Source organism: Netta rufina, assembly GCF_964035555.1.
Source record: "Netta rufina genome assembly, chromosome: 12".
NCBI classification, from domain to species: Eukaryota; Metazoa; Chordata; class Aves; order Anseriformes; family Anatidae; genus Netta; species Netta rufina.
This window is the reverse complement of record NC_140135.1, coordinates 6,798,967-6,818,457: the sequence shown is the minus strand read 5'-3', so window position 1 is coordinate 6,818,457 and position 19,491 is coordinate 6,798,967. Positions and strand designations below refer to the sequence as shown.

General features: G+C 50.8%; 1 protein-coding gene across 1 annotated transcript; it reads right to left on the bottom strand.

Annotated features, from left to right (window-relative positions):
* Window positions 1-3,522: 3,522 nt before the first annotated feature.
* Window positions 3,523-18,351, bottom strand: LOC311213915 (uncharacterized protein; the record flags this gene model as incomplete). The annotated part of the gene is made up of 13 exons (XM_084294252.1): window positions 3,523-5,112; window positions 6,211-6,303; window positions 6,610-6,702; window positions 6,834-6,959; window positions 7,174-7,275; window positions 8,364-8,480; window positions 8,832-9,101; window positions 10,523-10,610; window positions 10,684-10,861; window positions 11,403-11,512; window positions 12,280-12,334; window positions 17,622-17,726; window positions 18,269-18,351. 13 exons carry the CDS (start codon window positions 18,349-18,351, stop codon window positions 5,012-5,014), a joined length of 1,521 nt encoding a protein of 506 aa, XP_084150378.1. The 3' UTR covers window positions 3,523-5,011.
* Between the last annotated feature and the right edge of the window lie 1,140 nt (window positions 18,352-19,491).

Genomic DNA, 19,491 nt, shown 5'->3' with positions numbered 1-19,491 from the left:
CACCGCCTCCTGTCGCCGTCACTCAGGCCCCGACACGCGGCTGGGCTCGGCACGGGGCACCAGGACGCCGGGCACGGCACGCACCACAAGGCCGGGGGCTGTGGGGTGCAGCAGGCTCAGGGTGCCCAGGAGCTCTGCGGCTGCAAAAGCAGCCCAGGCTGGATATAACGTCGTGTGCCTTAGAGATCTGTCTTACAGACCGTTATTTATCTGCACGAACCGAGCCCGTGTTCTGCTCCACACCTTCTGGAGGGGGGGGGTGAGCCCCAGAGCCCCCTGCTCCACCTTCTGCCAGCTGCACGCTCCGTTGCCCTGCCTGGGCCTTGAGCATTACCATTGCTGTTGTTGGCACCCTCTCCTTTTGTGAGCCCCAGAGCATCCTATCTGTTGCACAGGGGAACCTGAGGGGCAAGGGGGAGACGCCTCACTCTTGCCAGGACTTAAGGCAGGGCTGCTCAGCCTGCGGCAGCACATGGTACCACGCATTGATCTGTTGCTTGGATTCCTGGATGCATTGCAGCCTGCCGAGCTCCTCTTGCAACCTGGCACCTTGCTTAAAGAGTGCATCCATCTGGTCACACTTGCACCCCCAACACCCAGCTCTGCCTTCAGGCCCGAGCTTGACGTCCAGATGGTGGACTTCCCTGCAACAGAAAGTCTTATCAACTTAACAAGTCAAAAAAAAAAAAAAAAAAAAAAAGAATGACCTAAGAGCCGGGCTTATGGACTCTTCTGAGGAGTTTGGCCCAGTTGTCTCATTTGCAATGCATTGCTGCTATTAATCGGCATAGAGGACGGCATGAGAGCAAGATCGACTAGGTCGATGAGGTTTTTGTATGAAAGACTTGTGTACTTGGCTTCCGGCAGAGCTTCTGAGGATCAGCTGGTGTCCCGTCACAAGTGTTGTCCGCCAGGGGTCAGTACTGGGGCCTATCTTGCTTAATACCTTTATTGTTGACCTAGATGAGGGCATTGAGTGTACCCTCAGAAAGTTTGCAGATGGCACCAAGGTGGGAGGTAGCGTCCACCTGTCTGAGGGTAGGGTGGCCCTTCAGAGGGGTCGGGATAGGCTGGACTCCTGGGCTGAGGCAAATGGGAAGAAGTTCAACGAGGCCAAGTGCCGGGTCCTGCACTTCGGCCAAACCCCATTCAGAGCTACAGGCTTGGGGCAGAGTGGCTAGAGGACTGTGAAGAGGGAAAGCACCTGGGGGTGTTGGTCGATGCTTGCCTGAACGTGAGCCAGCAGTGGGCCCAGGTGGCCAAGAAGGCCAACAGCATCCTGGCTTGCATCAGGAACAGTGCAGCCAGCAGGACCAGGGAGGTGATCGCCCCCCTGTACTCTGCTCTGGCGAGGCTGCACCTTGAGTGCTGTGCTCAGCTTTGGGCCCCTCACTACAAGAAGGACATTGAGGCCCCAGAGCGTGTCCAGAGACGGGCCAAAAGCTGGTGAAGGACCTGGAGCACAAGTCCTGTGAGGAGCGGCTGAGGGAACTGGGGTTGTTTGGTCTGGGGAAGAGGTGGCTCAGAGGAGACCTCATTGCTCTCTACAACTGCCTGAAGGGAGGTTGTGATAAGGAGGGAGTCGGCCTCTTCTCTCAGATAACTAATGATAGGACTTGAAGAAATGGCCAACAGTTGCTCCTGGGGAGATTTAGGTATCAGGAAAAGCTTTTTCTCTCAAAGAGTGGTCACGCACTGGAATGGCCTGCCCAGGGAGGTGGTGGAATCAGCGTCCCTTGCAGTGTTCAACAAGTGCCTGGATGAGGTGCTACGAGATATGATTTAGTAACTTAGGCGGTAGTATTGGTGACAGCAGGACAGTTGGGCTAGATGACCTTGTAGGTCCTTTCCAACCTTGTGTTTCTATGACCATCTAATTCCAGCCCCTGCCATGGGCAGGGACCCCTCCCAGCAGCCCAGGCTGCCCCCAGCCCCAGCCAGCCTGGCCTTGGGCACTGCCAGGGGGCTCCCTGGGGCTCTCCCCCGCTTGTCATTGCCAGTGGGCATCTTCCTGCACGGAGAAAGAAAGAGAAGGACGAGTCTGAGCCACCGTGTGGGACTCTGTCACCTGGTCACCCACTGCCAGGTATCCAGAAAGCCAGAAAGATCTTGGTTCCTTACCTAGTTTAGTTCTGCCGCCTCTGACGGTGCTTTTCCCACCGCTGGTGCCCTTGTTGGCCTGCAGAGCCCCCCCAGACTCCTTGAAAGGAGACGCGTGCTGCCCCTGTCCTCTCTCGGACCACGTAACCTCACCAGGAGGGTGAAGTTACCGCACCGGGAGGGTGTGGGCACCTCCGAGCACCACAGCTTGGTGCGTCCCAGGCAGGGGCTAAGCGAGCTCTGCAAGCAGAAAAGCTTTTCTGCTCTTCTCTCAAGTGGCACGAGGCTGAGCCCTTGTCAGCGCCTGGGTCCTGGCCCCACGAGCTCCTGCCCTGGCCTGGAGGAGGCATCTTGGCAAGCTGTGCTCCGGCCTGGCTGGGGCAGGGGCTTTCCTTGCCCCGGGGATGCGCTTTCCCTTGGGACGGGATTTGTTGCAACCCAGGGCACTGCTCAGCTTTAGTTTGGTCTGTAAAGCACTCTGCCCTGGCCCGCACCCCCTCGAGAAACCTGGTCCAGAGCTGGCCAAGGCAGGATCTGGCCCCAGAGCTGGGGCCCAGATAGCACTGAGCTATCCTGTGCTTGAGGAGACACAGCGGGGACACCAGCAGAGGATCCAAATGGAATCCTTCTATTGCAGCGGCTCTAGGAAAGTGAAGAAAAAGGTGACCTAAGGTAGGATGTCTTTCTTTCTTTCCTTCTTTCTTCCCTTCTTTCTTCCTTCCTTCCTTTCTCTTTCTTTCTCTTTTTTCTTTCTTTCCTACCTTCCTTCTTTCCTTCCTTCCTTCTCTCTATTTCTTTCCTTCTTTCTCTTTCCTTATTTTTCATTCTTTCTTTCGTTCTTTCATTGTCTTTCTTTCCTTCTTTACTTTCTTTCCTTCCTTCCTTTTTCTGTAATTTTTTTTTGTTTGTTTGTTTTCCTTCCTTCCTTTCTTCTTTCCTTCCTTTTCTTTTTTCCTTTCCTTTCATTAGTTTTTTTCATGTATGAACATATTTCTCAGCTGATACCAGGGGGACAAAAAAGGGGGACCTTCAGCTCCACCTAAAACACTACAGTCCACAAAGGATGTAAAGCCACTGACAGCTGTGGTATGACCACAAGGTCAGTTAAGAGCCTGTGTAAGGGAAATCAGCACAGGCTAGGTCACAGGTGCTTATAAATATACATAAAAAATCAGAATATATGTATATATATATATATATGTATATATATATATGAATATATAAAATAGAATACATATATATAATATATATTATATATATTATATATAATATATAATAATATATATTATATATATAATATATATATATTTATATATATATATTTATATATTTATATTTAATATAATATATATATATATAATATATATATTTTTAATATATAAAAATAGAATATGAGAGCTTACCAACCACAATAATGGATAATACCCAGGAAAGGGCACCTGCAAAAAGGTAGACCAATGTGGGATCTGTAATCACATATTGCCAGCCGTACCCTGGGGTGCACCAAGCACGGCATCGCTAGTTGGTCGAGGGAAGGAATTGTCCTGCCTGCCTGCCCTGCGCTGGTGCGGCCTCACCTCGAGTGCTGTGAGCAGTTCTGGGCACCACAGCACAAGGACACGAAACTGTTGGAGAGTGTCCAGAGGAGGGCGATGAAGATGGTGAAGGGCCTAGAGGGGAAGACGGCTGAGGGCACTGGGCCTGGTCAGCCTGGAGAAGAGGAGGCTGAGGGGGGAGTCATCACAGTCTGCAGCTTCCTCGTGAGTGGGAGCGGAGAGGCAGGTGACCTGTTCTGTGTAAACACCAGTGCAGGGGGGACAGTGTTAAGCTGAGGTAAGGGAGGTTTAGGCTGGACATCAGGGTGAGGTTCTTCACAGGTTCCCCAGGGAAGCAGTCACTGCACCAAGCCTGTCTGAATTTAAGAAGAGATTGGACTTAGGCACATGGTCTAAACTTTTGGGTAGACCTGTGCAGTGCCAGGAGTTGGACTTGATGATCCTCATGGGTCCCTTCCAACTCGGGATATTCTATGGTTCTATGATTCTATGCAGAAAATGTAGGTTTAATTATCCATGTATATGGATAAATTGTGGGAAAAGTAGAAAAAGTAGGTTTAGTTAGAAATGTGGATAAGAGTAGTGAGAATCCAGGAAGGGAGTGCTGAAGACAAGAGAAATGTGGGGTTGCGAGTCACCACAGAGTCTGAGGCACACGGGAATAACAAGAGGAGGTAAGAGCAAGGACTGCCACGAGGCCCAGGAAAGAGGAAAGCAACAAAGTGTGACCAAAACCCAGCATGGGAACAGGAGGTTGCAATAAGGTACCTACCAGCCTGAGAAATACAAGGATCAAAGGACTGTAAACGGGGCTGGAGGATTTGTGGACGGAAAACCTCTGGAAGGAAAGTGTGTAAAAGGAGCATAGCCGGGTTGCAATAAAGACTTGATCACACTAAGAGTCTGTGCACTTGGTCACCACAAATGGCACCCAACGTGGGGCACAACAAGTGAGGCTGTAGCAGCCCATTCCAGTGGCAATGCCCAACCCAACCGTAGCTGGAGGAAAAGGAAAGGCTCTTGAGCACCATCACTGATCTGGAGGACAGGAGATGAGCGGTCGGGAACTACGGGAAGCTCCCTTACAAAAGAGCAGCAATCTAACCTAGATGTATTACAAAGAATCCTTAAGACTCAAAATCATCCAGTATCCACTTTGGCACTAGTTCAGTTTCTGGAATGGCCTAGGAGGAATGTACCAGCTTTTCCAATGACTGGTTCTTCTGATGTCACCCCCCAGGTGGTGACAAAGCTGCCCGTGCTGTTCTGCAGGAAGGCAGACGGATGCTTCCCGGTGAGTATTGAATATTCCTTGTTACATGACGAGTATCTGTAGCAACCAGAGAAGGAGACAGCTAATGTGTGCTGGAAGTCACCAAGGTGGACGTGGTCTGTAAGCTGTGGGTGACCTCCTGGGGGTCCGGCTGCTGCTGCTTCTCCTGATTTTTCTTGAAAGCTGAAAACGAAGCAGAGGACATCAGCTCCTGGGTTTGCAACACCACCCTGAGTTTCATGGGGACATGTGAAAATGCGACTGCAGGGAAGAATGGGTTTTGGAGGTTTTCCCATGGCTAAACCCTTCTCTTTCCAAAACCAGATCTCTGTTTTGCATGGAGAGCCAGAAGGCAGCACAGAGATGGACACCCACCTTGCCTGCAAGCCCCTGCACCTCTAACCTACGAGCCCTTGGTAGGTTAGTGCCATATTTCTTGTGTTTCAGATTCCCAATTGTTCTGCACACCCTGGCAAAGCAGGGGTCCTCTTCCCGCCCTCTCCTCAACACATCATGGAGCCGGTGAGGAACACCATGGGCTCACTACTCTTCAGGTTAGTGGCCAGCTAGGCACCAGCCCACATCTCCTGGGTCAGGAGGAGAGCAGAAGAGAATCCTCCACATTTGGGAGGAGAAACTCGCTTTTCACGAACACCTCCTTGAGCACTCCTGGGTGAAGTGGAGGCAATTTGCCTCTTGTCTCAAGACCTGCTGCCACGGGGTGGGAGCTGAGAGCAGGGTCTCAGTGACGGAGCAGCTACTTGGTGTGGCTGTAATCACAGAATCACAGAATTTCTAGGTTGGAAGAGACCTCAAGATCATCGAGTCCAACTACTGACCTAACACTAACATGTCCTCCATTAAACCATATCACAAAGTTCAACATTTAAAGACCTCCAGGGATGGTGACTCCACCACTTCCCTGGGCAGCCCATTCCAGTACCTCAAAACACTCTCAGTAAAGAAGTTCTTCCTAATGTCCAACCTAAAACTCCCCTGACGCAACTTAAGCCTATTCCCCCTCGTCCTGTCACCAGGCACGTGGGAGAACAGACCAACCCCCACCTCACTACAGCCTCCTTTAAGGTATCTGTAGAGAGCGATAAGGTCGCCCCTGAGCCTCCTCTTCTCCAGGCTGAACAAGCCCAGCTCCCTCAGCCGCTCCTCGTAGGACTTGTTCTCTAAACCCCTCACCAGCTTCTTTGCCCTTCTCTGGACGCGCTCAAGCACCTCCATGTCCTTCTTGTAGAGAGAGTCAAAGGAAACCAGTGGGCTACTTACACCACAGGAAGAGGAGCAGCAGCATGGATAGGACTGCCACAGGAGGAATGATGAAGCCAATGGTCAGATTGACAGCCTCTGAGCAGCCCCGCTCTGCCAAGGAGACAGTGAGAACTTGTCAGTGGTTGCTCTCCTGCCCCCCTTGAACACCGACAGAACATGAAGGTCATTCAGAGCATCCTGGTGTTTCACGCTCTGGAGCTCCAGGGGCAAACCTTGCCCTGCTGTGACCTCCCGGCTAAGCACAAGGCTTGCCATGACTGCATCAAATACAGCCTACAAAGCCACCCAAGGACTTTCTCTTCCCTGGCTGAGGCCAGTCCCACCCCAAACACCCCACCTCTCCCCAGAAGGAAGGCGACCAAGGCCACACGTGGTGCCAACCCGGCCGCCCATTACCGTGGAGCTGATGGAAGTTGTGGAGCAGGAGGCTGGTGAACAGCAGGTTGACTGCCAGCGTCGTGGCTGTAATGCACAGGATGACACGGTGCCCTGGGAGAGGGGAGAAGTTCTGGTGGATGGGAGAGAAATGGGAGAGGAGGGCAGGCCGGCACGGGGAGTTTGCTCCCAGGCTCTCATCGGGCCTTTTGCACCGGAGGTTTAGGCCACTGACAGCAACTCACAGCCTTTGGACCCGAAGCGTGTGAGCACTGCTGGTCTGCACGGCGCCATCGCCACCGCCGTCAGTGCCATGGCCACGATCCCAGCTGAGAGGAAAAGCCCGAGCAGGATGAAGGCAGCAGAATGACCTGTGGGGAGCAGAATTAAACAAGGAGGTGAGATGGGAAAGTTTCTCCTGGCTGATGGTGACACTACAGAGCAGGGAACCCTGACATTGATTTCTCCAAACCCAACAGCACTGCATCAGACAAGGATGCTGCTGGAGAGACCTGGAGGTCTTTGGTGTCATCAAAGATAAGACACGGGAGAAATGAAGAACAACTCAGTTTAAATGAATCCTACCATCTTCCTGCATCCAGATGACAGAGGCAGCCAACAGGAGGAGAGAAGAGGTGCACAGCAGCCCCAGGATGGACATCATTAACCACTCCCATGCTTCCTTTCCTGGGAAAAAGGCAAATATCTTTGAGTTAGGGCTCGGAACCTCACCAAGGGATCCAGGGTGCAGCCTGGGAAGGGAAGGTGAACACCAAGCACACGCTTCCCTTGTAAAGAATCAAATTCCTGAGATTTGGAAACCTCAAAGACAAATGCTGGTGGACTTCAAAGGCTTTTGGTAGGCTTCTAAAGGGCTTTGTTTGACTTGAGGAGGAACCATGAGATGCCAGCCAGATTTGGACTTGCTCTGAGCTGACCAAGACACTAATTTATCTAGTTTGACACCTTGATACAATTCTGCCCACTTGACAAGCACTGGATTTCTTCTGGAGGCTACATTTTGTGGGGAAGAGCCTGGATGGCACAAGCTCTTGCCACAAGCATCAGGCATGTAGAGCTCCTCAGGAGAGATTACCCCAAAGGCAAGACCCAGTGTTGAATATTTCCAGTGCTAGTAGCGGGACAAATCCATGCGGGAGAACCTTCCTACCTGCTATCGGGTTTCACCCCTGTTCTCCACATGGTTTCTGTTGCTCTGGGGATTGTTCCCGGTGGGTAGAAGAGCACATGAGAAGGCTACCGACACTGTGTGGGAGGACTTGCTGTTGGCTAGGTCTTATGGTCTCTTTTCTGCTAACCATCATGCTGCTACAGAAGCACCCACATCAACCCGTAAGCTTGGGTATGGGTGCACAGCAGTTTGCACCATCCTGACCCAAACACCAGTGTGCTTGGTCGCCAAACCCAATGCCACGTGGCCCTTGGTCAGCTCTCAGCACCTCCACGCAGGAAGCTCTTTGTGTCCTGCCCTTTCTATTTCTCCCCAGGGACTCCTGAGGACAGAGAGGAACAACTCCTATGCCTCATACCATGACACCTGCAGGTGGCCCAATTTCTCCCAAAGCCATTTGGGATTACTGCTGCTAGGAAATTTTGTTTTCTGTTCAAGCCACAGAAGCATAAGAAGTGCATGAACTGCACGACCATCGAGCAAGCTTCCTCCAACTACCGCGGTGAGTTCGGAGAGAAGGGGCTTGCCTCGCCCCCTGCCCTCTCCACGGCATGGAGAGAGGAGCTCAGGCGTGGGCACTCACCGAGTCTGAGCTTCCCCAGCTGAGAGACCCGGATAACGAAGAGGACGGCAGAGATGGCAGTGAGCACCAGCGCAGCAGCGGACGTCGTCTGTGCAGCACGGGCAGGAGGAGTAAGACCTGCATGGAGGACAACCCCACAACATGGAGCAGCTATCCCAGGAGTCTGCAACAAGCTTGAAACCCTAAAGGATTACTGGGTTTCCTTGCGTGGCAGATCCCACGAGAGGCAGCTGAAACCTGCGAGGGTCTCAGGGACAAAGTGCTGGTGCCTCAAAGAGCAGGCTTGAGCTGGCACCTAAATGCACAAAGGCTGCAGGTCCAAGTGAGACAACAGCCAACGAACAAAACATCTGCCAGCCCCAGGAGCACAGCAGAGCTGCTGGGGGTCTCGTCCAGGTACCTGTGGGCTCAGGGCTGGTGTGACAAGGTGGCAAACCACCAGACCCACCCCGGCAGGGCAATGCTAACCTGTCACGGTCAGGTTGAGGGCTGCCTCCTTCCAGCTTATGGAGTTGTTGATTATGCAGGAGTAGGAGCCGCAATCCGACTTCTCTGCCTTCCTGATCTGCAGCACAGTGGTCTTCCCAGTGAGCTGGAAGCACTTTTCGGGAGGAAGGGGATGTCCATCCTTCTTCCAGGAGACATCAGCCACCGTTCCTTCTGGCAGCACGCAGGTCAGGTTGATGAGTGAACCATCCAGGTTTGAGCTGCTCAGGAGCTTGGGCTCGGGCAAGGGCTCTGGAAAGCAGAGAGCGACATGGCAGCACTGCCTGGGATTGCCTCTCCTCCCACCTTAAACCCGCTCCACATGAGATGCAAGAACAGCAAGCCCCACGCGGGGTGAGCAGCACCTCCCCTTCTCCCCTTCTCATTCGCACCTCAGCTCAGTGCCTCGGTTGAGTCTGGCAGGGCAGAAGACAGTGCAGGAGCAGGGCAACATCCACCAAGCTCAGAGCCGATGTCCCAGCCGCTGCCCTTAAGCCACGGCACCTCCCCAGGGGTGGGCAGCACCAGCCCCTGGAGCTCAGGCATGGCACCCTGGGGCCACGGACACCGACCCGACAGAGCTGCACCTTGGGATTATGCTGGGAAGTGATGACGGGGACTTTATGGACACTTCCGAGAGGAGAAAGCTGCCCCCGCACAGCAGTGGGGTGGAGGGGTCCTCTGGCACAAGGACATGGACGTATTAGAAGAGTCCAGAGGAGGGCCACAACAGAGATGATCAGGAGCTGGAGCACCTCTGCTATGGACACAGGCTGAGAGAGCTGGGGGTGTTCAGCCTGGAGAAGAGAAGGCTCCGGGGGGACCTTTTACCAACCTTCCAGTACCTAAAGGGGGCTACAGGAAAGCTGGGGAGGGACTCTTTGCCAGGGAGTGGAGTGATAGGACAAGGGGTAAGGGCTTCAAACTAAAAAAGGGTAGGTTTAGATTAGATACAAGGGAAAAAATCTTTATTACGAGTGTATTGAGGCACTATCACAGGCTGTCAAGACAAGCTATGGGTGCCCCATCCCTGGAGGTGCCCAAGGCCAGCTCAGATGGGGTTGGGGGCAGCGTGGGCTGGTGGGAGGAATCACTGCCCATGGTGCCTGCACCATTTGGGGTTGCTCTTAGCTACATCTGGACCTCCACCTGGGAGCAACCACATGCTCCTGAAATCTTCCTTCACTGGATGTCCTACATGCAGGGTGCTCCTGCAGTGCTGCTGAGCTCTAGGAAAGGGCAATGCAAACCCGGGTGAGCTCTCGTTTCTGTTTGTCCTCAAGGGAAGTGCAGAGGAAGAGGAAGGCAGTGCTGGTGTGAAGGGAGAGGCTGCAAAGCTTGGTGAGAAATCCTGTCTCTGGAGGGCATTTTATGACATTCACCTCCTGTGAGCAGCTGCTCGTGGTGAAGGAAGCAGGTACAAGAATGGAGGCACTGAGCAGCCACGATTCCCAACCCATAGCTCAACCCACAGCCAGATTCAGTCTCAGAATACATTACAACATTTCCCAGCAATTCTTCTGGGGTCTCCAGTCCATGTCGTTCAAGGCAGTAATGAAACCAGAAAGTCCTCCTCTAGTCCACTTTGGGGGAGGCATGCCTGTGCACCCTACTGATGGCAAATCCTACTGATGGTCAGAGAAAAACATCCTTTCAACCAATTTTTGACTTACTGATCACTCTAAGAGTGGTTGTTGCTGCTTTGTCCTGCAACAAGTTAACTGTTGCTTTATAGATGCCACTGTCTGTCTCTCGCAGCTCCTGCAGGACAAGGGAGCCGTTGTTTTGGTAGAAAAACACTCTGCCTTTGTAAGCTGGGTAAATGGTTACTGACTGCGACTCTGCGTAGTACTGCAGGATTAATTCGGGGATGTTCTCTCTTATGTATTCCCACTCGGCCAAGCTGATGTTCCTGATAGCTGGTGCGTGCATCGTGACAGAGGATCCTTCCTCTGCCCGGAGCTCTGTCATTTCTGCTGCAAGACAGGACACCTGCAAAAGCAGCAGCAGGTCTGGAAACAGGAGAGAACCAAAGTAGGGTGGGTTAGTTCTAAGCAAAAGCCAAAGGACAAATTCTTATGCTCTTCTTGGAAAGGCCCCAACTGACTTCTTGAAACCCATTGTGCACGTCTGATTTCCGTCCTCCCTTTTTTCTTTTTAAGAAAAAAAATCATAACATTATGGGCACGTTATAAAAACGGTTTGTAACTGGTTCAAGTATTTCCTTGCTTTTTGGAATGAAAACAACAGGAATCAGGCTCCTTCTGCATGTCAGGAGCTGCTCAGTGGGACCACGTTCAGCGTGGCTTCACCCCTGGACCTCACCCAGTTCCCTCAGCACCCGAACCTGGTGGGACCCAGGCACGGTGAGGCTGCAGCACTGGGAGGCTCCTGCCAGGATGCTCACGCCTCGACCAGCCCTTCTGCAGCACAGAGGTGCAAGCGAGCGTGGAAATGCTGCAGGTGCCCGCTCTCCACCTCTCCCAGGTCTGCTGCAGCAGGAGGGCTGCGCGGTGGTACCCAGCCCAAGGACAAGTCCCCTCTCACACTCACAGCCTGCGAAGGACATGGCAAAGAGCCACAGGGGCTTTCAAACCAGCACGAGGGTGGAGCTCCTTCTGCAGCAACGCTCTCAGGAGGGTCACTAGCAGCGATGGACCAGCCTGGGAACGACACCGTGAAAAGCACCCTCAGCACCATCAGCACTTCCCTCGCACTGCCAGCTGATGGCAACACAGGCAGCAGTGCTGGTGCTTTCTGCAGCCCTCCCTTCACTGCAGCTTGGCAGTGCTACAGCTCTGCCTCGTCCCTTCAACACCCATTTGTAGAGCTGCTGCCCGTGACGGCCGTGCCCCTGCCTGTACAGAAACACTTCTCTGGCTGAGCTCCCTCCCTCACTTCCTCAGGAAGATTTAGCTCCTGAGCTTGTGTGTGGCTGCAGGCTCTGCACCTGCCATATCCGTCATCGTGGTGACTTGGAAAACCCCAATCACATCCCGTTCCCTTTGTGCAACTGATCACAAGAACAAACTGTCTGCACCTAACACATTTTGCAGTGGGGTGCAACACTGCTAGAGGCTGGCTTGCAGAGCTCAGATGTAATCATTGGCTTTTGGATGACAGAGACCAAATTTACTGCTCTTTTTTTTTTTTTTTTTAATATTTTTATTTTTTTTCCTGCTGTTTTGCAAAGCACTGGAGCAAAGATGACGTGGGAGGAGCAGATATTTTTGTCAAAGGGACAAAATTTAATGACCTGTAATTAGATTCTCAGATGGGACACAAAGATTTTAAGATTTTTTTTTTTTTTTTAAGATTTTTTAGAGACATGGTCTGTTTTAGAGACAGCCTGAGGCTGGTGGGAAAGGAGCTTCTCATGCAGAGACGAGAACCTGTGCAGGAGGATGGGCCCACTCCAGAGAGACATTACCTCCTGGCAGCATCCAGCTGGCTTCCATGGACCCCTGCAAACATCAGAGCAGCATCTGAAGGAAAAGAAGAAGAAAGCCTTTTCAACCATGGAGCTGCTTCTGGATCACTCCAAGCAGGTGCCCAGCCCAGCATCCTCACCCCAAGAGCAGCCAAAACCCAAGGGAAGAGGAAACAGGCCAGGCACATTGTGTTCACCCCTGTGATGGAGCTGATGGCCTGGCTTCTGCCCTGCTAAAAGGATTTTGAGAAATGAGGTTTCAGAGGTGCAGGACTTGCCCTCATATTTCATTGAATTTCTCCCTGCCAGGTCTATCTGGATGGCAGCACAGCCTTCCGGCCTGTCAGCCACTCCTCTCAGTTTTGTGTCTCTGCCTTCTCTTCTTCATCTTCTGTCACCAGGGCACCCACCTCATTCAGCAGTGGGCCTAAATTGCCTCTAGTGTTAGTTTTATCCACAATGAATTTGAAGAAGCCCTTTCTGTTGTCCTTGACCCCTCTCGCGAGGTGTAATTCTAGGGAGGCCGGAGCTTTCCTGGTTGCCTCCCTACATTCTCTGACAACACCCTTATATTCCCCCAAGGGGCCAGCCCCTCCTTCCATGATCTCTCCTCTTCCACTGGAGTTTGTCCAGCACTTCCCTGTTTAGCCATGCAGGTCTCCTGGCTCTCTTTCCTGACTTCCCACCTGTTGGGATGCTCTGATCTTGAGCTCGGAAGAAGCAGTCCCTAAATGCTAACTAACTCTCTTGGGCTCCTTTTCCTTCAAGTACCCTCTCCCGTGGGATTTCTCCTAGCAATTGCTTGAAAAGGCCAAAGTTGGCCCTACTGAAGTCCAGGGACACGATTCTGCTCGATATTCTCTTTGTGCCACATGAGATCCAGAACTCCACCATCTCAGGGTCGCTGCAGCCAAGGCTGCCCTCAACCTTCACCACTTCAACCAGCCCCTCCTTGCCGGTGAGGACAAGACCCAGCAGTGCTCCTCTCCTAGTTGGCACGTCCACCATTTGCATCTGGAAGTTATCATCAGTGCACTGGAGTGTGATATATGGAGTGATAATTCGTGTCAAGAAAATGGTTGATATTAATAAAGAAGGGGGAGATGTGGGAGTGTGGCCATGGGGGTGGGCTATTGAGGGATTTTTGAAACAGCAAAGATCCCATGGCTTGCTGCAGCTGAGCAAACCAAGCTACCAGGACGACTATGAGAAGTTCCCACACCACCCAATTGAGGAATTTAGAAAAATATTGTTGCCAGCAGCTGGCTTCAAGGACGGGATGTACGTGACTGCTAATTCCAAGGGGGTTGTTTTCTTGCAGGTGGGGTTGTTTTCGTGCAGTTGTTTGTCTGAGTGCTTTTGACCAATAATCTTGTGAGGCACTATCCGCCGCTGTTAAGTTTACTATAAAAGTCAGGCTATTCGGGTAATAAAGGGCAGCATGATCTGACCATACTAGCGTCTGTGATGTTTTTGGCCGTTCTTCCTGCAACAGTCGGCAAACCTCATGGTTAATGACAATATCAGACTGTTAACGATGAAGCCATCAGGAATGTAAAAGAGTTTAGAGGGATTAAAGAAGGGTGATTCAGGAGACACCATGCAGTCTCCGGTTTCTTGTTCTCCAGCCATTAAGTTGGAAGTTCTCCAGCCATGGAAGTTGCTGGGTGTTTGCTGTTGCTGTTCTATGCAAAGTTCTTTGACCAATGAAAAGTTGTTTTCAAAAGAAACAACTGGGGCAAAGAGTATAAGAGTTGAGCCTGCCTTCAGGATAAAAAGGCAACACAATGTAATGAAGTTATGTCATCAATAAAGAAGTAGAATGTGGAGGAACGGTTAAGTGAAGTAGGTCATGTGAATGTTGAGCAACTAGGAGGTTGCGAGCTAAAAAAGTATCGAATGCAGCTCATATGAGTCTGAGAAAGTACGTAACGTCTGGGAGCTAATCAGGCACAAGGACATGATATCTGTTGGTGGTTTGGGAAAGTACTAACTGTGTTATTTCGGTTGATGGGAGTGAGAAACTAGCTGATAAAATAGAGAAATGCACTAACCAATCATGAGCTTAGCTTTTGCAGTATGTATGAGCTAATTATATTGAATTAGGTAAAGACGACTGAGCTATCCAATAAATCGAAGTTCACTGATCACTCATATTGAGCGTCTGTGTCTTCCTTCCATCGACAACAAATGTCCTCGCAACAGTAGAAAGAAGGAACGAATAGGGACAGGCTAGCAGAACAGAGACCAGGATGGGATCAGGCACATTGATTGGCTCATGAAGATGGGTTCGGCCAAACTCAACAAACCACTCGGAGAAGCTCGTACAGAAAGTCGCTGGAAATGGGCGCACTGGAGATGGAGAGAAGCTCGAGCTGAGAGAAGCGAACCTGTGCACACAACTGCCCCTCGCTGGTCAGCAGTTGCGCATTATGGGGAATCATACATCCTTAGGAACAAAGACTGTCCTGGTAACCTTACAGCTTATTCCTTTTATTAACAATCAGACAGTTTATGAGCCTCAAATATGGGACCAAATTGAGGTCAAGGTGTGGGACTCTGCAACTAAAAACAACAAGGTTGCAGTGGGATTACTCGGCACCTGGTGAGCAGTCTCTGAGGCCTTAAAGAGCCGTGTGGGACCACAGTCAGAAACGTGGGGTTTGCCAGAGAGTTGAGGGAGCTGCAGGCTTGTCCACAGATCCTTCTGCTACACCATCGCCCCCCGCACCACTACAGCCATCTCAGGCCTTTGCTGTTACACCCCCTGCTGACCTGGACGAGCCTTTTGACCCAGGGTTATTGGCCTTGAAAAGGAGACGGAAATGTTTCCCTTCGATCCAGGAGGAACAGGATACATAAGGCCCAAAGGCTGAAAGTGAGATGTGTTGTTCCCACGACTAACTCTGGAATTATCCGGTGTTTGTAATCAAGAAAAGGAACGGAAAATGGAGACTGTTATATGATCTGAGAAAAAATAATGAAGCGATGAAAGATATGGGAGCACTTCAACCAGGATTACCAACTCCAACTCTGCTCCCCCAGTCATGGACATTAATAGTAATAACCTTCAAGGATTGTTTGTTAAACACTTGCATTTTAAAACGTTGCCATGTTTATGATTCATATCTATAGGCATACTTGGGGTTAATATGTAAAAGAAGTGTTCTGTATATTTAGAAAGTTCGATGTTAGTCTGTACGTGCTGGTAGAGCACAGGCTGCCCGCGCACTCAGCGCTGTTTACTTGCCTTTTATAAATATTACTAAATTCAGATTGGGTTGAGACTTCATTTGTAACAGGAGGAACCTCCGGGACTGTGGGTGGCTGGCTGAGGCCTTCCAGTAAATGTCAGGGTAGCTGAAATCCCCCACGATAAGCAGGGCCTGTGATCGTGAGGCTGCTATCAGTAGGAGGCCTCGTCAGCTTCCTTATCCTGGTCCGGGGACTTGTAACAGACACCCACAACACTATCCCCCGCACCAGCCTGCCCCTAAATTCTCACCCACAGACTCTCAGCTCTCTCCTCATCCTCCCCTGGGCAGAACTCAATACAACGTAGTTGCTCTCTCACATGAAGAGCAACTCCTCCACCTCGCCTTGCTGGCCTGCCTGTCCTCAGCAGGACACACCAGTCCTCGGCCACAGCCCAGCCCTGTGAGCTGTCCCACCATGTCTGTGGAATGGCCACCAGGTCATCATCTCCTGACAAAACACGGATTCCTAACTCCTCTTGCTTCTTCCCCATGCTGGTGCCACAATCAGCCACTTTTTGGCTGTTTTTCTCTGGTATCCTCTAAAGTTTGGGCAATAAACTGTTGTGGTTTTTGACAGGAAAATGGGAAAGATACTTTGGTTTATGGTGTATGCAACTATTTTAAGGATGTAAGAACAGTGGCTTTGCAGAAAGCTGGCACCATTTATAGATGGAGAATTTCCTTTTTCCAGGCACATCCCAACCAGCATGGAAACGCCCTATTTTCCTGCTGGGGGCTGGAGTCCCTCCCAGCTCTCCCTGTGCTCATGGAGACGCACTGAGGATCCCCAGGTGATGGAGAGTAAGGAAAATTTGGAAGAAGGGCATGCAATGCAGCTCCCGTGTGACTTTTTTTAAAAATGATTCCCTCCTCCAGCAGATATGATCTCATTCCTCAGAAACCTGGGGGAAACGGAGAAGAGCCCTTGGAAGGAAATGACTGCATAAGGCAGGCAGGTGGTTTTGTGTAACAGTGATCACACAGGCCATTGCATCTCAGTGAGACAAACAACTCCCACAGATATTTGTGGCATGAGAGGCAGTTGCAAACACAGAGACTTTTGATGAGGGCAGATATTTCAAGAATTTTAGCTACAACAGACAAGGGAGGACAGGCTCATGAAGACAGATGGACATAAGACTACGATTAGCATCTCTTCTGTGCCTTGTCTTTCATTTCTATAAAACACTCATGAGGAAAAAATGAAGCAGAAGCCCACTAGCCTGCTGGTGTTTCACAAAGGGTACTTTGTAAGGCGTGTGTTTTCAGCCCATCAGCAGCGCCTATCAAGCCTCTTGCAGGGATGAGCTGCATGTTGAAAAGAGCTCCTTACAGGGAGCAGGGCTACACTACCAGCAGCCACCCCGACAAATAGGAACACTATTTGTGCCAGAGGAGCAACAGCAGCCCAGGGTCTTTCTTTGCAGGCTGGGGAGCCAGCACAGCCTTTAGAAAAAGGAACTGCTTTCCCCCAGCTGCAGCGGATCGCACACAGCTTCAAAAACAATCAAAAAAAAATTGTGTGTGGGCTGATAGAAGCAGGATTGTCTGCAGCCAGCTTTGCCCAGTATTGCTCGTGGGCCCCTCACTGCTGTGTGCCCTTCTGTTATCACTTTGCAGCAGCTGTGCAGGGCAAGCACAGAGGATGGGTGAGGAGCAGACTTGGTTGGTCATTATCAGCCCTCACCAAGGGCTCAGACAGGGAAAAAAAAGGCCTCATGATGGAAAGAAATAGCAGCTATGTGCAAATTCAGCTCTCACACTCAGGACCACAGTTATTTTCCCACAGCACATGGTACGAGCTGGTGCTTTCAGGTGCGCTTATCAGGCAGATATATACAGGCAAATATTTCTTCTTGTTGACAGCTCAAATATAAAAACATCACTGCAAGATGAATTATCTGGAATGATCTATTGGACTCTACCGATATGAAAAAAGATGCAAATCATCCCACAGCTTCAGATCAAATATCCAGTTAGCAAATATGAATCCCTGTTGTAAGAGAGGTGTAGCTCAGCTATCCCTGTCTCACAAAGCAAAAAGGACTACCAAAACTGGTGAAAAGCAGAAAAAATGCTACTCACCGGTAATTAAACAGAAGGAAAAATCTTGCCTTGTCTTCTAAAAGTAGCAGCACAACTGTAGAGGAGCATGGCTCTTCGCAGCTAACGCAAACTAGCAGGGAAATTCTTTTTCATCCCGCAGGTTGTGGTCAAAACAAAAGCGAAAATGAGCAAAAAGAAAAAATGTGTCATGAACGTTTAACGCAAAATTTCAGCCCTAAGCTCAATGATGAACATAGCTGGGGTGAGGAGGCTTCTCACAGCCCCACCCATGGCGCTGGAGGTAGGGAAAACCCAGCAATGGTTGTCAGGAGAATTAGCTTTTACGTTAACCTCTGAGTTAAGCGTAAAGCCTTGCAAGATGTTGGAGCCGTGGAAAAACACAGGAATGGGCCGAGTGGAGACAGACGGGATGTTTATGAGCTCTGAACTCCACAGAGCGCTTACAGGCAGTAAGTGTTTATTTGGTATTTAAGGAGCTGGATAGGAGGGGAAGCTGAGCTGGGAGAGCAGATCCCTGTGGGGGAGAGCAGCTGCAGCCCTAGGGGAAAGCAGGGGGGTCCCTCCGTCCCCATGGCTCCGTCCCCCTGGCTTTATCCCAGTCCCCATTGCTCTGTCCCCATCTCCCTAACCCCAACCCCTTTTTGCATTCCTAACCCCATACGTACCTCAGTGCCGTTGTTCTCCCAAAAGAGCAGCAGCAGCAGAGGGCTGTGCCTTCCCTGCAGCCTTGCTCCACCCTCCCAGCCATTACCCAATTAACCCCACCTTGCGGTTCCAATGAGCCCCAGCACAGCTGTCCTAGCACCAGCTCGGATTCAGCACACTGAATCTTCCTCCCCCTCCTCAGAAGTGCAGGGAGGGAAAATATAGTGAAAAAAATATTTATCTGCGGACGAAGCCAATTCCTCCTCCTGCTCCAGCGTGGAGTTCCTACCATAAAACGCCCAAACTGTTCCCAGATGTGCTTCGCACAGGATGCAGCTCCCCAGGAGCTGCTCCACACACAGGTCCATAGCACAGGGTGCACCCATCAGAAGCAAACTGCTCCAACGTGGGTACCCCGTGGGCACCCCGTGGGCAGCAGCTCCCGCAGATGCCCTGGTCCTGCGTGGGCTCCTCTCCATGGGCTGCAGCGTGGAGATCTGCTCCATGTGGGACCCATGGGCCTCTCCTCAGGCTGCAGGGGATCTGCTGCTGTGTGCCTGGAGCCCCTCCTGCCCTCCTGCTGCACTGACATTGGGGGCTGCAGGGCTGTTTCTGTCTGTTCCTCCTTCCTCTTCTCAGCTGCTGTTTTCAGCAGTTGTTCACAGTAGGTTTTTTTTAATTTTCTTTCTTTTCTGAAGTCTGTTCTCCCCCAGGCACAATCAGCATTGATGTTGTATAAACTCACTTTAGGATAGAATAAATCTTGTAGTTGAAAATGTAATGAGAACAAAATATTCGACATCTTGTTATGTGTCGAACTTCAGTTATGCTGAAACTTGAGCTAACTTGAGCCAACTTGGCATTCCTGCAGCTTGGAAAACAACTGATTCAGCCAACTTGGCATTCTTTAGTAAAAGATGAAAAGTACATCATGAGGAAGACCTACAGTCTAACTCCCAAATACCACTGCCCACGTCCCGAAGATCCCTGCCCACAATTCTTGGGAGGCTTTGTGTAAGCGCAAGGACTGATAAGCTAATTAGCATACGAAGTGAGAGTAGGCGGGTTTTGGTAATTAATATGTGTAGGCGTTAATTGAATATTCATTGTTTTGCTGTATAAATATGAGATAGTTTGTTACTTCGAACACGCACGTTAGGTGGAAGGATCCCCCATGCATCCAGCGCTGACAATAAAGGATACTTCGTCACTTAGAAATTTCGGCTTCGATCTTTGAATCAGC